Source organism: Panthera uncia, chromosome C2 (assembly GCF_023721935.1).
Source record: "Panthera uncia isolate 11264 chromosome C2, Puncia_PCG_1.0, whole genome shotgun sequence".
Taxonomy (NCBI): Eukaryota; Metazoa; Chordata; class Mammalia; order Carnivora; family Felidae; genus Panthera; species Panthera uncia.
Window position 1 is genome coordinate 10,645,862 of NC_064810.1, and position 18,441 is coordinate 10,664,302.

General features: G+C 44.1%; 1 protein-coding gene across 2 annotated transcripts in view; it reads right to left on the reverse strand.

Annotated features, from left to right (window-relative positions):
* Positions 1–956: 956 nt before the first annotated feature.
* Positions 957–18,441, reverse strand: part of MRPS6 (mitochondrial ribosomal protein S6) — a 67,442-nt gene continuing 49,957 nt past the window's right edge. For both annotated transcript variants that reach the window (XM_049627914.1, XM_049627913.1), the window contains exons 2-3: positions 16,594–16,733; positions 957–1,573 (exon numbers count right to left, since the gene is read on the reverse strand). In XM_049627914.1, coding sequence (XP_049483871.1) covers positions 1,384–1,573; positions 16,594–16,733 — 330 coding nt within the window. In that variant the 3' untranslated portion in view covers positions 957–1,383. The remainder of the gene's footprint in view (positions 1,574–16,593; positions 16,734–18,441) is intronic.

Genomic DNA, 18,441 nt, shown 5'->3' on the forward strand with positions numbered 1-18,441 from the left:
CGCCTTGGCTGCAAAGCCAGGCTGCCCGAGGCCGGCTTCCGCTCCCCAAAGCTCGGCGAGGCAGAGCACATCCCGTCTCTGGGCAGGCGTCACAGCAACGTTGCCTGCCACGTAAAATACAGAACACCCAGGTAAATCTGAATTTCAAACAAACGGCACATCGCTTTTTGCTCTAAGTATGTTCCATGCAACATTGGGGCATGCTTACGAGGAAAAAAAGATTCGTTGTTTATCTGCAATTCCAATTTAACTGGGCACCCTGCATTTCTATTTGCTAAATATGGTAACCTTAATTGCACCCAGTTCAAGCAAAGACCAGTTGGTTCTTAGTCTCAAAAGCGTAACAACATCCTACAACCAACCTCTCCCCTGCCAAAACAAAAAACGCTCAATACAAAACTTGTCTTTTTATTTCAAGATGTGGTTTTAAAAAGCAGGTCCGTAAGTATCAAATAAAATGCAGAAAAAAAGAGATGTAGCTCCTTGGAAGTCTCCCTAAGTTAAGAGCTCAGAGTGCCACCACTGGCCACAGGCACTGGTGCCAGCCAGCTCTTTGGGCAACCCCACCAGCTTCCAACTGGTCAGGGTAGGGGGAGAGGGGAGGAGGCAGGTGTGGGCGGGGGCGGGGGGAGTGCAGAAGAATGAGAGGAAGCAGCGCGAGAGCTCAAGCCACAGCACTTCACGTCCCTCTACAGACAGCAACACCCACCTATGGTCAAGTTAACTGTGAGATAAGAGAAAAAGTCACTGATTTTATAGAATGCCCGGTAGTGGAGGGACACACACATCCCTGCCCCACCCTCGCCCCTGACTTCTCCTAGTCTCTGCACTTGGGCTGGTAACCAGGTAACCCTCCCACGCACTGCGGGCATTCCGGGCTTCTGGGCAGACGGCGCTCAGGGCCTCCGGCAGTTCGCTGTGCTGGGGCAGGTGAAGAGACAAAAGACCTCCCCGAGTTTTTCTGAAATTATGTTTATTATTCTGGTCAAAAGTTACTCGTATAAATGCAGTGGTCTTAAATTTTTATTTTGCATGGTTGACTAGCCTGAATAACGAGTTTGCAGTCTGAGGCAGTTTTCAGAAGCTTTGCTCTTCAAAATGGTGTTAGCGTTGTTGTAGGGCAAAGTCCTCACCAACAAAAAAATCAGACGAAAGAAATGACGTCAAGAACAACGTGCTGGTACCACAGATTACAAAGTGGCTCTAAGCCGAGCCCTTCCCCAACCTCTTAGGGCAAGGGAGATCAAGAGCTAAAAAATACCTTCGAAAAATCAAATGGCACCTGTAACACACTCTTATATAAGGGTCAAGTCTGTAAATTATTAATCCATGGTACTCAAAAGTGATAGAATTAAATATAAAGCTATAATCTGGTAAATCTTCTCACTTCCTCTTCTTCGTGGAATATAGTTTTTCTTCAAGTGGGACTGGGACAATCCCTTCACACGCTTTTACTTCCTGGGTCAGAGGGTGTTTTACAACATTCGGTCTAATCACATCAATGTCTCGAGACAAATGTTCCATTATGCTTTCCACAGCGGTTGTTGGTGCATAAAAATCCACCAAGAAATACCTGCAATAAAATAAAAATGTGTGAATTCCTGCATTCTGAAATATAACACTTCTACTATTTTGGACAATGTTTTCTACTCCTGCCCAGATAAAGATCAACTACACAAAAACACATACACACCTTTGTCAAAATAGAAAGTACCAGCTGACCAGCTAAACAGAAGTGTTTGCCCACCCCCCACCCTTCCTATGGCTCTTCTCATTAACACTCTTAGGAAAATCCGAATCCAAACTCTGTGGTAGCAAAAAGTGCCGTGACTTTACATAGAGAGGGAAATAGAGACAATATGGTAAAATGATGGGTTTAAGAACAGAATTTACTATTCAACAAGGCTGGATTTTGCAAACTATTTTTGAGAAAACATCTTATTAGGGAAGGCCTTATAGTTTTCCAAAGGGTTACACAAGTAACTCAGTGCACCAGAGACAGTGCAGACCACCAGCCACACTTCACAAATAAGGAAAAACATTCTGAAAGGCCTGGGACTTGTCTAAGACTACCCTCCATGTTCAAGAACTGACAAAGACCAGAAAGAAAATTCTGTGAATCCTGAGCAAGAGAAAGAACGTAACGTTCCTCCACTCACAGCAGAATAACGCAGAAGGGCATCTCCTACAGCTCACTGGCTTCACCACATCAACAACTTGATGGGCTCAGCTGGTTGTCACAAAAGCAGCAGCAGCCCTTCTCCCTGCCCACGCCCTCCTCTCAGTTCTAAAAGTTTAAGCCTCCCTTGTACCGTTTGGTTTGAACCACAGTGCTGCAAAAGGCCAGTTTTCAGTGCAGTCATTCAGAATTCTGCAGTGTTCCATCTGGCTAAGGTGACCTTTGACATCACTTACTTTGTTGCAGCCACACTCTCCTCCCCGAACATATTCCCATCCTAGGTCTTCATTCTCACTGTTCCTTCTGCCAGAAATGCCCATAGCTCACCCCTCACCTCTGTCATGTCTCTGTCCAAATGTCACCTTGTAGAGAGGACCTCTTTGATCACTTCTCCTAATGCAACATCCTCCTTGCTCCACGTACCAAGCCTCATTACTCTCTCTTACTCTCTATTTTTTTCCCACAGAGCTTATCACCACCGATACAGCATATGGTTGTTTACGGTCTATCTCACTCCACCAAAACATAGTTGCCGTAAGAAGGACTTTGTTAATCTCTCCCCAGCACCCTGAACAGAGACTAACACACAGCAGGTCCACAGTAAGTATCTGACAGCGGTAGTGTTATGTTAGCTTGAAAGGTGGAATTCTCACGGAAAGCAGGAGAGACCAAACTGAAAATGGACAAATGCAGCAAGGAAGGAAGTTACAGGAAAAAGGATGACGTTTTGTGTAATTCCATACAAAGAGGGTTCAAACTCACAAAACAACTTGCCAGGTGATCGTTCACCCTTAGCCAAGCCTAGTGGGAAAGTTTTTCAAGTAAATAATTATTCAAAGTGGAATGGAAGAAAAACATATACTATGCAAAAACACTAATCAAAAGAAAGCTCCAGTGGCTGCAATAATATTAAAGTAGATCTCAGAGCAAAGAAAATTACGAGGGATAGAAAAAGATAGTATGTAACAATCAGTTCACCAAGAAGACACAGCAATCCTAAATGCGAATGTATCAAACAACAGAACTTCTTCATACAGGAAGAAAACTAACAGAACTGACAAGAGAAATTCACAACTATAGTTGGTGACTTTTAATATTCCTCTCAGTAATCAATAAAACTACTATACAGAAAACCAGCAAGGATATACAAAAAATGAGCACCACCATCAACCAACTAGGTCTGATCTTTATAGACCCTCCAAACAAAAAGAGCAGGATACACGTTGTTCTCAACTGCAAATAGCACATTTACCAAGGTCAACCATATTCTGGGCCATAAAACAAGTCTCAATAAATCTAAAAGGACTTGAATCACACAGAAAAAACTCGGGAAAATCTCCAAATACTTGAAAACTAAACATACATCTAAATAGCCTACAGGTCAAATAAGAAGTCAAAAGGAAATGTGAATTGAATGAAAATGAAAGCAACATATCAGAATGCCACTAAAGCAGGAAATTTGTAGCACTAAACACTTATGTAAGAAAAGAGGAAAAGCCTCAAAATTTCTACCTTAAAAAAAAACAGAAAAAGAAGAGCAAATTAAGCACAAACTAAGACAAAAAAAAAAAAAGAAGAGGAGAAGAGAGAAGAAAATGAAGGAAAGAAGGAAGGAAGGAAGGAAGGAAGGAAGGAAGGAAGGGAAAATAAAGATCAGAGCAGAAATCTCTGAAGCAGAAAACAGAAAAACAAGAAAACATCAACAAAACCAAATAAATACTAGTTCACCGAGATCAGTAAAATTGATACATCTCTAGTCAAACTGATCAGCAGAAAAAAATAAAGAGACAAATTACTAATATTCAGGAATGGGAGAGGTGAAATGATAACAGGATATGACAGACTATTATTATAAACAAATTTTGCAATAAATTTGACAACTTAGATGAAATTCCTTGAAAAAATGCAAACTACCAAAACTCACTCCAAAAGAAATAGATAACCTGGATAGCCCTATATCTATTAAAGAAATTAAATTTGTAGTTATAAGCATTTCCACAAAGGAAACCAAAGACCCACATGGTTTCACCAATGAATTCCACCAAACGTCTGAGGGGGAAATTTTGTGCCAGTTTTGGCACAAACTGGTCCAGAAAATAAGAAAACACTTCTCAGTGTGTTCTATGAAGCCAGCATTACCCTTATGGCAAAACAAGACAAAGACATTACAAGAAAAGAAAAAACTGATCAATATCTCTCATGAACATAAATGAAAAAAAAATTTAGCAAATTGACTACTAAAATATATGAAAAGAATAATGTATCATGATCAGGCAGAGTTTATCACAGAAAGCAAGACTGGTTTAACATTTTTTTTTTTAATGTTTATTTATTTTTGAGACAGAGAGAGACAGAGCATGAATGGGGGAGGGGCAGAGAGAGAGGGAGACACAGAATCAGAAGCAGGCTCCAGGCTCTGAGCCATCAGCCCAGAGCCCGACACGGGGCTCGAACTCACAGACCGTGAGATCGTGACCTGAGCTGAAGTCAGACGCTTAACCGACTGAGCCACCCAGGCGCCCCTGGTTCAACATTTTAAATCAATGTAAATCCTATTAGCAAACTAAAAAAGAAAAATCATGTGATCATTCCAATAATAGCAAAAAAAAAAAAAAAAAAAAAAAGCAGCAGCATTTAACAAAATTTCATATCCATTTCTGATAAACTCTCTGCAAAGTAAGACTACAAAGGAACTTCTTCAACCTTACAAAAGGCATCTCTGCAAAACCTAGAACTAACTAACATCATATCAACTGGTGAAAGTCTGAATCTTTTCTCCTGAGACTGGGAATAAACAAGGGTGTCTGTTCTCACCATTTCTATTCAGTATTTTACTAGAGACTCTTGCCAGTGCAACAAGGCAAGAAAAAAAAGAAAAGGTATCCAGATTGATAAGTAGTAAACTTGTCTATATTTACACATGAAATGACTGTGTATACAAGAGAATCTAAAGAAATTTATAAAAAAGACACTAGAATATGTGAGTTTAGCAAGGTTGCAAGATACAAGATCAGTATACAAAGTCAACTATATTTCTATATATTAGCAACAAATAATAACACCTTGAAATGAAATATGAAGTACTTAAGGATAAATCTGACAAAAGGTATGCAAGACCTCTACACCAAAAACCATAAAACATTACTGAAAGAAATTAAAGAAAACCCACCTAAATGGAGGTTTATGTAGATGTCAGTTCTCTAAAACTGATCTATAAATTCAAAAGGATCCCAATCAAAATCCCTAAAAGACACTTTTATTAGATATTGATGAACTGATTTTAAGGTACACAGAGAAATTCAAAGGATCTAGAACAGCCAAAACAACTCTGATAAAGAATAAAGTTGAAGAACTAACACTATCTGATTTCAAGACTCATTATAAAGCTATGGTAATCAAGGCACTATGGTATTTGTATAAAGATACACAAACAGATCAGTAGAACAGAGTCCAGAAACAGATCCATATACACACAGCTGATTTTTGACCAAAGGCAATTCAGTAAAGTGTCTTTTCAACAAATGGTGGCCAACAATTCTATATATGTATGCAAAAAAGGAACTTCGATCCATACTTGTACCAGATACAAAAATTAACTCAAATGGGACACAGATCTGAAATATAAAACACAAAGCTATAACACTGGAAGAAAACACAAGAGAAAACCTCTGTGGCCTTGAGTTAAGCAAAGATTCTTTAGACATGACACTAAAAGCAAAATCCATAAAGAAAAATGTGATAAACTAGACTTCATCAAAATTAAAAATTGCTCTTTGAAAGATACTGCTAATAAAAAAGACAAGTGACAGGCTGGGATTTGCAAATCCCATGTCTGATAAAGGACTTGTTTCTAGAATATACAGAACTCTCAAAATTTAATTTAAAAAAAAATTTTTAATGGGGCATAAAATGTGAATGGCCTTTTCACCAAAGATATATTCTGGCAAAGAAGCACATGAGAAAGATGCTTAATAGGACTAGTCACTAGAGAAATGCAAATTAAAACCACAAAGAGATACCTACTATATAAGCTAAAATTAAGAAGACTGAACAATACCAAGTGTTGGTGAGGAAAGACAGGAACTGGCATTCTCACACACTGCTGGTGGGATTGCAAAATGATACAACTTTTTTGGCATTTTCTTAAAAGTTAAACATACACACTTGCCATTATGATCAAGCCATTCTACTCCCAGGTATTTATCCAAGAAAATTAAAACATTAGTCCTTACAACAATTTGTACAGGAGTGCTCACAGCAGCAACACTTACAATCCCAAACTGGAAACAGAAAATATCCATGTAAACCATGTAAACAACATGTAAACCAATAAACAAACTATGGTATACGATGGAATAGTACTCAGCTATAAAAAGGAATAAGCTATTGATACACACTATTGATGAATCTCAGAATAATTTGGCTGATTGAAAGAAACTATGGTTAAAAAAAAAGGCGGGGGGGTACATGCTGTCTGATTGTATCTAAGTAAGATTCTAGAAAATAGAAACTAATCTATAGTGAAAGAAAGCAGACCAGTGGTTGTCATAGACGGGAAACAAGTGGAGGGAAGGATCACAAGAGGCAGGAGGGAACTTCTGGGGTGACCAGTCTGCTTATTGTCTTGCTTGTAGTGATTTCATGGGTATATATACATATGTCAAACATATATTGTGGGTATATCTACATATGGTACATATGTGAATGTATTATGTATATGTATTACCTTATGTAATATGTATTAATAAAAGCATGTAGTTTACTGTGTTGTCAATTATACCTCTGTAAGGCTGTTGATTTAATCATGGTACATAGAAAGCTGAAAGGGCAGGACTTGGTGAATGATTTGATATGGGTGGTAGCGATGAGGGAGCAATTACAGATAATGAAGCCGCCCAGAATTTCTCAAGAAATGAAACAGGCGTGCCTGGGTGGCTCAGTCAGTTGAGCCTCTGATTTTGGCTCAGGTCATGATCTCACGTTCATGGTTTTGAGGCCCCCCACCCCCCACCCCATTGGGCTCTGTGCTGACAGCTCACATCCTGGAACCTGCTTTGGATTCTGTGTCTCCCTCTCTCTCTGCCCTTCCCTTGTGCTCTGTCTCTCAAAACATAAAATAAAACGTTAAAAAAAAAATCAAAAAAGAAAAAAAAAGAAATGAAATAAAAATGGTGTAAAGTCCTCTATCATCAGGCAAACTTCTAGGAAGTGACTTTTACCTCTGCTCACTGATGATATTACCATTCGTACTTACCGTGAAAATCACACACCAACCTGGCCAAATTCTCCAAGGTGTAATTCCACTGTGTTATTTCTGCACCACATGGAAGGCACGAGGTTTGCAAATCATCAAACTTAAGAACTGCTCATTTGTTCGATATTTAGTTATTGATTACTTACCTCGAGTAAGGCTCTAATATAGAGCCTAAAAAGTTACTGTGATCAATCATAAATTACCTTCTCTTTGCCAATCCCCAGCCCTTTATCCAACTCCCCCAAGCCCCAGTAACTATGGTGGCCTGGTGGGCAGGGCAGGGAACTCTCTCACTCAACACTGCCCCAGCATTTCCTTCTTCCTATTTCACTCATTTGTTCTTTCATTCTGTATTCATCAAAATGTCCCTCCAAACTACCACAGACAACTTAGGACCTCACCCTCTGTTTGCCAACATTCCCACCATACTTAATTCTACAGTTCCTTCCTCTTCCCTTGCTTTTCATCTAGTTTCCCTAGACTAGTCTTCCTCTTTTGCTTTATTACACTTAAAGCCCTGTGCTGATAGCCTGAGGCAGTGCGCTGGTGAAATGCCACATATCACACATAGGGTAATATGGAAGACCGTGCTAAAGCAAGGGCTGGGCATGCTCTGGGCACTCAATAACCCAGGCAATCACTACTGGCAGCCCTTGAAGTATTCCAAGTGCCCACTACCTCCAGAAGGTCCACAGACATCTCCTGCTCTAGAGTTAAGCCTGGCTTTCTTTACAGTCCAGTATTCAAGTTATTCAAATACCGCATCTGGGGTTCAGCAGCCATTGTTTTCTTCCATTTTCCATTCAAGTGTACCAGAGGCATTTTTGTGGGCTAGCCTCAGCGTCTACCAAACATGTTTCTAAAAGAAAGCGGGTGTACAGTTGCCAACGACCAACTCAACTGCCCACAGCTCAACTCTCGTGCAGTCTTCCCGAACAACATTACCCATCCACTCGCACTCACCAAATAATCCTAAGACACCCAAAGCTTCTGGATACCATTTTGTGATAAGGATAAAAATACCCAAGGATGGAAGGAAGCTAGATGCCAGACATTATCAGAAACCTCCTATTCCAGAAATTAAAAGGAAAGGGTCTCACATAGAACTTTCTAATTTTCAAAGTGCTTTCACATCTTTTAGATAGCTTCTGAGGAAGAGGATAAGCAGGAAGTAGAAGCTCCACCCCACGTGGCCCATTCAGAAAACGCAAGAGGAAGTTCCTCTGGGTGTTATTTTGGTCCAGGAGCCCTCTCTTAGCAACACTACTGCTTTAGCAGTTTTCAAAGTGGGCCTCCTAGAGATGGCCTCCTTTGAGTTTCAGAATGATTAAGTCACTAGCTCAAGGTCACTCAGCTACTGAGTGGCCACAGCCAGGGTTCTAACAGAGCAGATCTTCTGACTCCAGGATACAAGAAGCCACACGCTGCTCTGGGACCAATGGGTTACAGAATCACAGAACGTAAGTGCCGGAGGGGACCACGAAGGCAATGCAGTTCAACCCCTTCATGTCACTTATGAGGGAACTGGGGAACTGATCTGCTCCAGGTCACAGGGTCAAAAAGCAAGTTCCAGACTTCAGGCCCCATAGTTCCTCACTGTATCAACCACATCTCTTGGTTCCTACAGCCAGAATTCTGGAGGTTTCTCAAGGATAAGGAGAAGTGCTAGAAAAGCCTGGAAGTCCTAAGACTGGGCTGCAACTTGGCTTCTGGAAGATTGCTGTTACTATAAAAACGCTTACAGCCTTTACCTTTTACCTACTCTGCCTTCCCCCTACCAGTCCTGACACTCCTCTAGCAACCAAACCTAAACAAGAGAACTGGCCAAAATGCAAATAGGTTTGTGCCCACCACCACAGCTGTGACAGTCATTTCATGCTCATCACCCTGCTGATCTGTGCCTAGGGTTCGTGTGGGCAAAGACTGCTTCTACTCCCATGTTCCTTATTATACCGTGGAAATTTCCACAAAAATGAAACACCACCAAAACAGAAAAGAGGGGAAGTGGCTCAGAGAGGGGCAGATGTTACTGTGTTCACCAGTCCTGGGTGAAAGCTGAACCTCCTACCTCCCCTGCTCCCACTTAGGGCATTAAGTGGTCTCACCCCACCATGAGGGAACCAAGCATAAGTCCAGAACAAACTCAATCTCCATCTACCCTCAGTGGCCCAAGCCCACGGGTCAATGGTCCGTTATGGCTTCCCCACACAGAAAAGACTATGACCAATTCCTGGTTGTTGCCCGTATATATTCTTTTTTCACGTAAGTGGACAAACTGAACTGGTCAGTGAACATCTGCTATGGGCACACCTCAGAGGGAGGCTAAAAAGGAGGAACATAATGGCCTGGACCACCCAGAACATGTAGTCCAGGCAGGGAGAGAGGTCACAGGGCTACTGGGCTGGCAGAAACCTGGGCTCCCACTATTTACACTGGTCTGCCAGTTCTGGAGGAGACTGTGGCGATGATGAGGTGGTCATAGACATCCGCCTCCTGGCGGCTGGGCTTTTCTCACTACAGAAGGATGACCCGAGGAATGACAGGGGCAGGAGACAGTACCAAGCGCAGCCCTGCATTTCCAGTTTTGCACACAAACAAAGTGAAGCCTAGAAACAGCCTACTTAGAATAGGGGGTTGGGCAGCTCCTGATGCCTGCAAGGATCCCTTTCCTGTGACCACACAGGTCCATAACAGAACTGAAAAAGTGGGAGTTAGGCTAAAAAAAATGACCTTGAACTCCCCTGATACCCACTCCTTACATCCCAAAGGCTACCCCGGAGAAACCATTCTGAAACCCAGATAAGTTGCTGTTCAAGGCAAGGGAGCCAAAAGAGGAATGTCTCAGTGTCTCCAGAGGCATCCGAGAGGCCCTGCCCTCCCCTTCAGCCTGGCCCTCAGGGAGGGGAGGATCAAGAGGATTCAATAACCACAATTAAATACCAATTTTTCCTTCTTCCCCTAACCAAGCAAGCCAGAACCAAAACACAAGACCAAAGTCACAACACATGTGGACTCTCTCTTACCTCCATCCTCACGATTTGAGCTTGAAAAGAGCAGAGAAGTAGGACTACAACTGCCACTGCCTAGACATCCCCAAAAGCTGGCATTCCAATAAGGAAAAATAGTTCTTCAGCTAGCCCCCCATTCCCCAAACAGTGTTTAAGTCAGCGAATGGACAGATCATTTTGGAGAACCCAGCTTAGTGATCTAAAGTCTAATTACATTATACACTCCCAGCACCTTCAACCCTGTGCTGCTCGGTGGCACCGGCGAGCTGGTTCTGTGCACCAGGCGGCCAGGGCTGATGGAAGCATCGCCACTGCCTTAAACACGAAGCCCAGCAGTGTTTACATTTAAATGGGGGTTTTCCCACGTGTGGTTCTAATGAATCACTTCACCTACAAGGTAGAAATCAGCTTTACCCAGGCATCTCTCTTTCCTACAGAAAAGCACTGACCTTCTATGCAGCACCAACTCTGCAGAAGCACGAGTGAAGTGGTGACTGACACCAGGTGAGGAGAGAAAGGACAGAAAGAGGTTCAATACACAAATGCAATTCTCACTGCAGGTTCCAGTGTTCAAAAGCTGGAGGGAACTATTTCATGGATAGAACCTGCTCCCATATTCAGGGTGGTAATTTACCTTCCTCGGTATTTCTTAAGACACTCTCAACACTACAAATCTCTCCGCTACTGTGACTGAAAGCCCCAGGGATCTGAGAAGATGCAGAGAAATGGGTTCCCCAGGATAGACTGAGCCCGATACTGGAAAATGATGCCACTAGGAACACTCCATCCACAGCAGTGTCTTCATGGGGCGCGGAGGGGAGGCAGCAGCAGCATCTCTTCTCACTATCCTTTCCCCCCTCCTCTCTGGGGTCCTACCCCTTGTCTCCCTCAGTCACCTTGTGCCCAAGCTGTCACCAGCCCCCTCCCTGCCCCAGGTTGTTGAGGAAGATATGCGTCTTCTGGCAACGCTCCTACGTTTAAAGGTCGTATTTGTTTTTTATTTCACTTTTGTTTTAACCCTGTTATTTACAAGTTTACCGTAAAAGCGCTCGCTTGAATTTGAGTTATGTTCTTTGTCTCTGTTTCTCTCAGACACAGTCACACACTCACAGCCTCCCCTTCCCCCTGGCAGACAAGTGGAAATTTCCACCGAAGCGCTGAGTGGCTCATGGTGGGTGGGGGGTGGAGAAGGGGGATGGGAGGGATTTGAAACCATGGAGCATCTTCGAGCCTTTTTGAGAATAGGAAACAGATCCATCTGAATGCCAGTTTCTAGACTGTATCAGCTAAACCTTGCTGGCTTCAGGCTTCGCTGAGACAGTGAATTCTTCACCTTAAAACCAAGGAACAGTCTGCGTGGAAAAGCCCTATTTCCTTTTATATCTGTTGGGTCTCATACATTTTTAAAACCACTAAACCTACAGCAGAATCCTTACAAATCTTGGGGCGCTGCCACTAAAAAAGAAACCTCCAAGGCCACAGCAGCCCTGCCTTGAAACCCAGTTGTGGAGCACCTTCACACAAGAATGGGGTCAGGATGCTGGCCTGGACTTAATGCTGGCAGGAAAGCACGAGAACATGGAAATGTTAGCTAACAGGAAAACTACAGAGAAGAATCAATCTCCTCTAGAGAGGGTGCCAGCTCTCTTGGAGTAAGCTGCAGACACATTTGGGGAGCGAGTCAGTAAAATTCCACTGATTCACCATAGTGCCGGTTATTTTTATCATTCTGCTTACCCGTAAATAGAAGGGCATCTTATATGTAGGCCAGCAGACCTTATAAGCACTTATTCACATTTTAATGCAAATGAGAATGGAGAAAGAAGGGAAGAAACAGGCAAGAAAAATCTCCTTCACTACTCCAGAGTGTCTTTACACACGTCTTCTGGAATAAGTCCTATCTCAACGCAGTAAAATCAGACCTGGTAAAAATGGTCAGAGCCAATCGGGGGCATCCTCTTAAAAATAAGCACAAGCCCAACACTGAAATATGGACCACAGTCTCTTCTACAGTTCTCCCTCCTCCACCAGAAAGCCTGCTCAGTCTCCGTCCAGCCCCATCTAGTGGAAAGAGAGCCTTCAACTAGTATGCGCAGTCCTGGAGTCTGACACTGGAGTGGTTGTGGCCGAGAGTGACAGACACCACGACTCAGAAAATGCCTGTCCTTTTTAGCAAGGGTCTAAAGGAACATCTACTCCCGCTGCTCCCCTCTGCCTATGTGACATCGTCCCCATTTAGACTCTGAGGAATGCAGTTAAGAATCTTTTCCAACACCCACCTTCCCTTTCTGAGTTGATGAAGGTACCAAGGTGAACATCTGAAGGTACAAAGCAGAGAAAATCTAGTGGCCCCCAGGAGACCAAAGCAAATCCAGAGCTGAGAATAAATCTCAAGACTTGTAAGACCTGCCACCCCCCATGCCTTCCACAACTCTGAGTCCTGCTCCAATCGTTTCTAGACACTGCCTGGACACAACAGGTGGTGAGGCCAGAAGCCTCTATCTATCTGGAAAGCTGGTCCAGAAGACCCAAACTTCCCAACCAGCCCAACCTGGCCCAAAGAGCAACAGAGCATCTGGCTAACTCCTTCCTTGTCTAAGTCACGTCACCTGGGGGACAACTTAACTAGCACGTGGAATCCATACATCCATACGTCTGTACATCTGTACTTTCTTTCTGGCATACACTGGTATAATAATGAACGCCAGGCACTGTCTCCTTCTCTGGGGAGACTCCCCAGATAACCCTGAGGTAGTGGTATCTCCCCTACCTACGCACTCTTCTACCCACACATCCTTCTTTTGGGTCTAGGTGGCACGTGTGTAGCAGTGGTATACAGCAGTCTGTGGCCGGTGCCTAGGTCAGCAATATGCTGGCAAGTCCCCGACTAGACTGACAACTCCTTGTGACCAGGAACCACAACAACCACAAGAACCATCCTAAGACCTAGGAATACCACCAGCACATATATTTCGTCCCATAAACTGCAAAAGCAACAAACACAAAATACCAACAGCACCACAGTGTGATGTGGATCCTTGGAGGGCATCTAGGCTCACTCATTAGCCAGCTAAAAAACTAGCTCTCACATACCAACCTCAGGATTCAAATCAGCGCCTCACCGAAAACTGATATGTGCCATGGCCTCCAGGGTTGTTCAAAGAGTTAAGAGCTTTTGAATGCTAGGGGCGCCTGGATGGTTCAGTCAGTGAAGCATCCTACTCTTGATTTCAGCTCAGGTCATGATCTCACAGTTCATGGGTTCGAGCCCCTCTTCCGGCTCTGTGCTGACGGCTCGGAGCCTGCTTGGGATTCTCTGTCTCCCTCTCTCTCTGCCCCTCCCCCACTCATGCCTGCTCTCTCTCTCTCAACAACAAATAAAGTTAAAAAACAAAAACAAAAACTGGGGCACCTGGGTGGCTCAGTCAGTTGAGCATCCGACTTTGGCTCAGGTCATGATCTCATGGTTTGTGAATGCGGACCCCGCGTCAGGCTCTGTGCTGACAGCTCAGAGCCTGGAGCCTGCTTCAGATTCTGTGTCTCTCTCTCTCTCTGTCCCTCCCCCCTGCTCATGCTCTCTCTCTCAAAAATAAACATTAAAAAAAATGTTTTAAAAAAACATTATTAAAAAAAAAAAAACTTTGGAATGCTGAATTCGTAACAAACAAGTCCCCTGTTTCTTCTTAATCACCTCAAAAAAGTGAGCCTTCCCAGCACCTGGTACCTAATCCTGACACATAATCCACTGAATACACGTTTGTAACACCTTATGTGGCTACGTGCAGTGCACACACAGAACTTAGCAGATGAACAAAACGCCTGGTACAAACATCACCGGGGGTGGTGACCCTAGGGGGAGGACCGGCTAAAGTCAACAGCACATCAGACCACCCTCAAGCTCCACGCTGCCGACACCTGACACACCACTCGATTTAAATCTTTATCCAGGTAACTCCAAAATATATTAGCCCCTCATCTCCTCTTTTACCAAAAATCACTGTGAAGAGTATTAATGAGTGTTACAAAATAAAAGATAATGGTCAAATAAAGGTGACAAATGAAGGGATCTAACTGAAGGGCCTCTCACCATCAGTACACTGATATGTGCTACACAGCTCTAGAAGGCATCAGACCACATCTAAATGCTCGCTCTCGCTCGCTCTCTCTCTCTCTCTCTCTCTCTCACACACACACACACACACACCATTTTTTGGTGGAGCATATCTAGTATTTCAGAGACCACACTTTGGGAAACATCACCTTAAACAAACACATACCAGACATTGATTAATCCCAGAAAAACAAGCTTAAAACATGAACCTCTCCAACTGGGAGGTTCTGTGTCTACATAGAGCACACACATACATTACACTTTAAGAATGCTGCTCCTCCTTCGCTGAGGAGTCTGGAAGTACAAGAACCAGAAATAAAACTGCTAAATGTAAATGAACCGAGAGATGCCACAGAGTCCTTGGTGGGGCACGTGCACTTCGTCAGGAATCCGGAACGTAGGGCTAGACATCGTCAGCAGTTCTGGCTTAGTTCCAGGGAAGTTCTTCCAGGGTCTGAACTTATTCCGTCCACAAAAGAGGAACAGCAGCACCCAACCCCAGCACCGCACACAGACGGCGGATCTCAGAGTCTGGTCCTCGGACAGAGGCATCAGCGCCACCCAAGTACTTGGGAGAAGTGCAAAATCTACGATGCTGGTCACACCAACCCTCAACAAAGTCAAATCCGCTACTTGGGAAAGGGGCAGAAGAAAACAGTCCTAGTGTCCATCCCTGAGAGCACCTGAATGAGGCAACGGGCTTCTGTCCCTGCTCAGTGCCTTCCATCAGAGAACCTGACTAGTCATTCTTAGCTCAATTTTATATGTTCCTCTCTAAGCAAAAAGGCAAAAGGATTCACGGCCTTGCTGTTAAAATGAAGCCCCTTTGTGGTTAAAAAAAAAACGTTACATACACAATCTCCATCCCTCACTGTTATGATTGTGGGAGAGGAAAAATCGCCACTGTGCATTTCATGTTGCCTAGCAACACCTCAGGCGCTCTTTAGAGGTGTTCTCGAGAAGCCGAACACTAGCACAAAACAAGGTGAAGCGATCCAAAGATGAAATCCGCAGGACGTGCTACGCCCTGGCAGCAGGTTTAAAGGCGGCAGGAAAGCCTCAGGGTGCAGCGTGACTGCACGCAGGCCTCTCCCGTGCACGGCGCTTGCGCGGGCCCACCGGCTCCACATGGATCACACTCCGTGCTGTCCACAGAGACATCCAGAGATGGCATCACTCGATCCCCACGACAACGTGGATGGGAGAACGACCACCTGAGTTCAAGTATCCAAGGAAGCAAGAACCAGAGAATAGCGCTGAAGACTCGCTCAAGGCCACACGGCTGGCAAGTATCAGAGGGAGAATCAAGTCTTCAACTCCTGCACTTTTCCACGACAATGAAAACCGATTCCCATCTTCTCTATCACTACTTTTGGGAAACTCAACAATATGCGAAAATTCCTCATCCGCACCAGAAATCACAAGTGTAAAAATAACACCATCAGGGCTCAGAGGGGCTTCGAACCAACTCACCAAGCAAACTGGTATCAAAGAATTTCTACAAGGATAGTTATTCCTACAGGGTCAGACCTTTGACATGTTTGAGGAAGCTGCTATGAGAAAAAATTTCGTAACAGAAAATTGTGATTATTGTCTGGAGTACATAAACAACCATTTCTCTATTGTGGGTTAGGCACTGGTCAGAAGGAGCACCCTTCTGCTTCTTACCCGCAAGCCACATATTTACAAAGGATGCACTGAGTGTGTGCCCAGCACATTGCTCACTGAGGTGTTTTAAAGGCAAAACTTAAGAAATGTCAACAGAAAACCGTGCTTAGGTTGACAAGAACAGTTTCCCACAATCAAAAGCTTATATACCTGTGGCTCCCAGCATGACTTGCTTTTGTACTCTGATTATGGTTTATTACGGGCCAGCTTTACTCTAGCCCCATTTGACACACAACATGGCTGGAGTGTGGACCCGCACCCCACCTGGCACAAAGGCGATCTACGGAGAAATTATAATAATTTCTAAGATGAACTAACCAGTATTCTTTACAGCCTACCAAAGACATTTTTCAAGATGCATGTAGACACTTACCCTCCTCTACTGTGCCGCTGACTGTGGGCAGAAATCTTATAAGGCAGTGCTCGGTCACCCAGATTTTCCAAGCTCCTCACTACCGCCCCTCTGTCCATCAGGGCTTCTATTGTACGTTTCAAAGCAGCAGCGGTCTCGGGCTGTTTTTTTGTTTTCATTTTTAAAGAAAAGAAAAAAACATATCAGAATCAATAGAAGAACTAGAATGATAAAGTCTGGTCAGTTCCAATCATAACAGCTCTACTGGCAGGGAAAAAAGCAACAGAAACTGTCTTGCTAACTTAAAATTTAAAGAGAGAGACATTTAGTGTAAGGATAGGAGATAGCTCACAGATAACGAAGGAAAAGCTGAAGAACCAGGCCTCGGAGAGTTCGGGAACCAGAGCAGCTCCAGGGATCTGGGAGGCAGGAACTAATAAATGGCTTCTTCAGAGCACCTTGGCCAGGATGAATCCACGCCAATCATGGTCAGTCCTCGTATCCCATGACTCAAAGTCTAAATTCCAGGGGAAGAGCGTCCCATCCTCTTGGCAGGACACTCTGATTGGCCGTCCCACCAGAACCATAGCCAGGGGGAAAAGGGTCGTCCCCAAAGAAAAACAGGCAGATTATAACCAAAAGGGGGGAAAAGGATGATTAAGAGCCAATCTCTGCTCTCGTGGAGCTTACAATCTAATAAAGGGATTAACACAAAAAACCCAGGTAAGAAGACACGAGGGCAGAACACAGGACGTGACACAGGGGCTGGAGAGCTCCTGAAAGAAGGCACATTCAGTTGTGAGAACGACTGCATTAAGGAAAAGCTCATTTGCGAGGAGACCTGAAAAATGACAACGGGAGATGCAAAGAACAAATGAAACCGGTGCTGAGTGAAGGAGCAAAGGCAAAGAAGTCCGGGCGCACTGAGGAAATAGCTAGGAGTTCCACCGGATGAAGACCAGGACCCGGGAGGGCTGGGAGGTGATAGGCTGGATACAAGCATACAAATACTAAATACCTGTTAGAAAAACAAAATTCAAACAACGTAAAATCTCACCACCCAGAGATAAAAAAACTTTAAACATTCTGGTGAATTTCTTTCCAGATCTCTCTCTTTACATATGTATACACAAAAGAATTCTGGAAGCAAAGATACTTTACAGGGTAAACCTGAGAAGATGTAGCTAATGTGATGTGGAGAATGAGGCAGAGATGTGGCAAAAGAGGGGTGCCAAGATACGGTGGCTGGGAAAACGGTACTGTTGCTGACACCTAACGGAAAATCTGGAGGAGCTGGTTGGGGACAAGAAAAGATGGATTTGGTTTAAGACATGCTGAGTTTGAGATGCCTACAGCTCCTCAAGGTTGACCTCTCAAAATGTTAACTTAAGCTCAAAACAACAGGGAGGGTTAGAATTACCCATTTAATAATCATCTGCACAGGAGGGCTGTCTGAAGCCCTAGGAATAGCGGAGACGAGGAGAGAGGGTGGGGGAGGGGGCAAAGAGATCAACCAACAGAACCTTGGGGAACACAACCATCTGGGGGCTGACCGGGGAACTTGAAGTCAGAAAAGCAAACGGAAAAGGTAGTCAGACAGTATGAGGAAAATCAGGCCCACCTGGTCAGAGAAACTAAAAGGAAAGAGGCAGACTCCGGAACAAGAGGGTAGAGGACGAAAATGAAGGCAAGGCCAGCATGTGCTGGCTGCACGGTCACACTGCGGGATGGGGCTAGAAGCTGGATGGCAAGTTTCCGCGGTACAGGTGTGACAGCAAGGAAGAGAGAGAAGCAGAGCCAGGGCCTGAGGGGCATCAAGTCTGAGCAGAGTGTCTCAGGGGGCAGAACACATGAGCAAGTTAGTAAAGG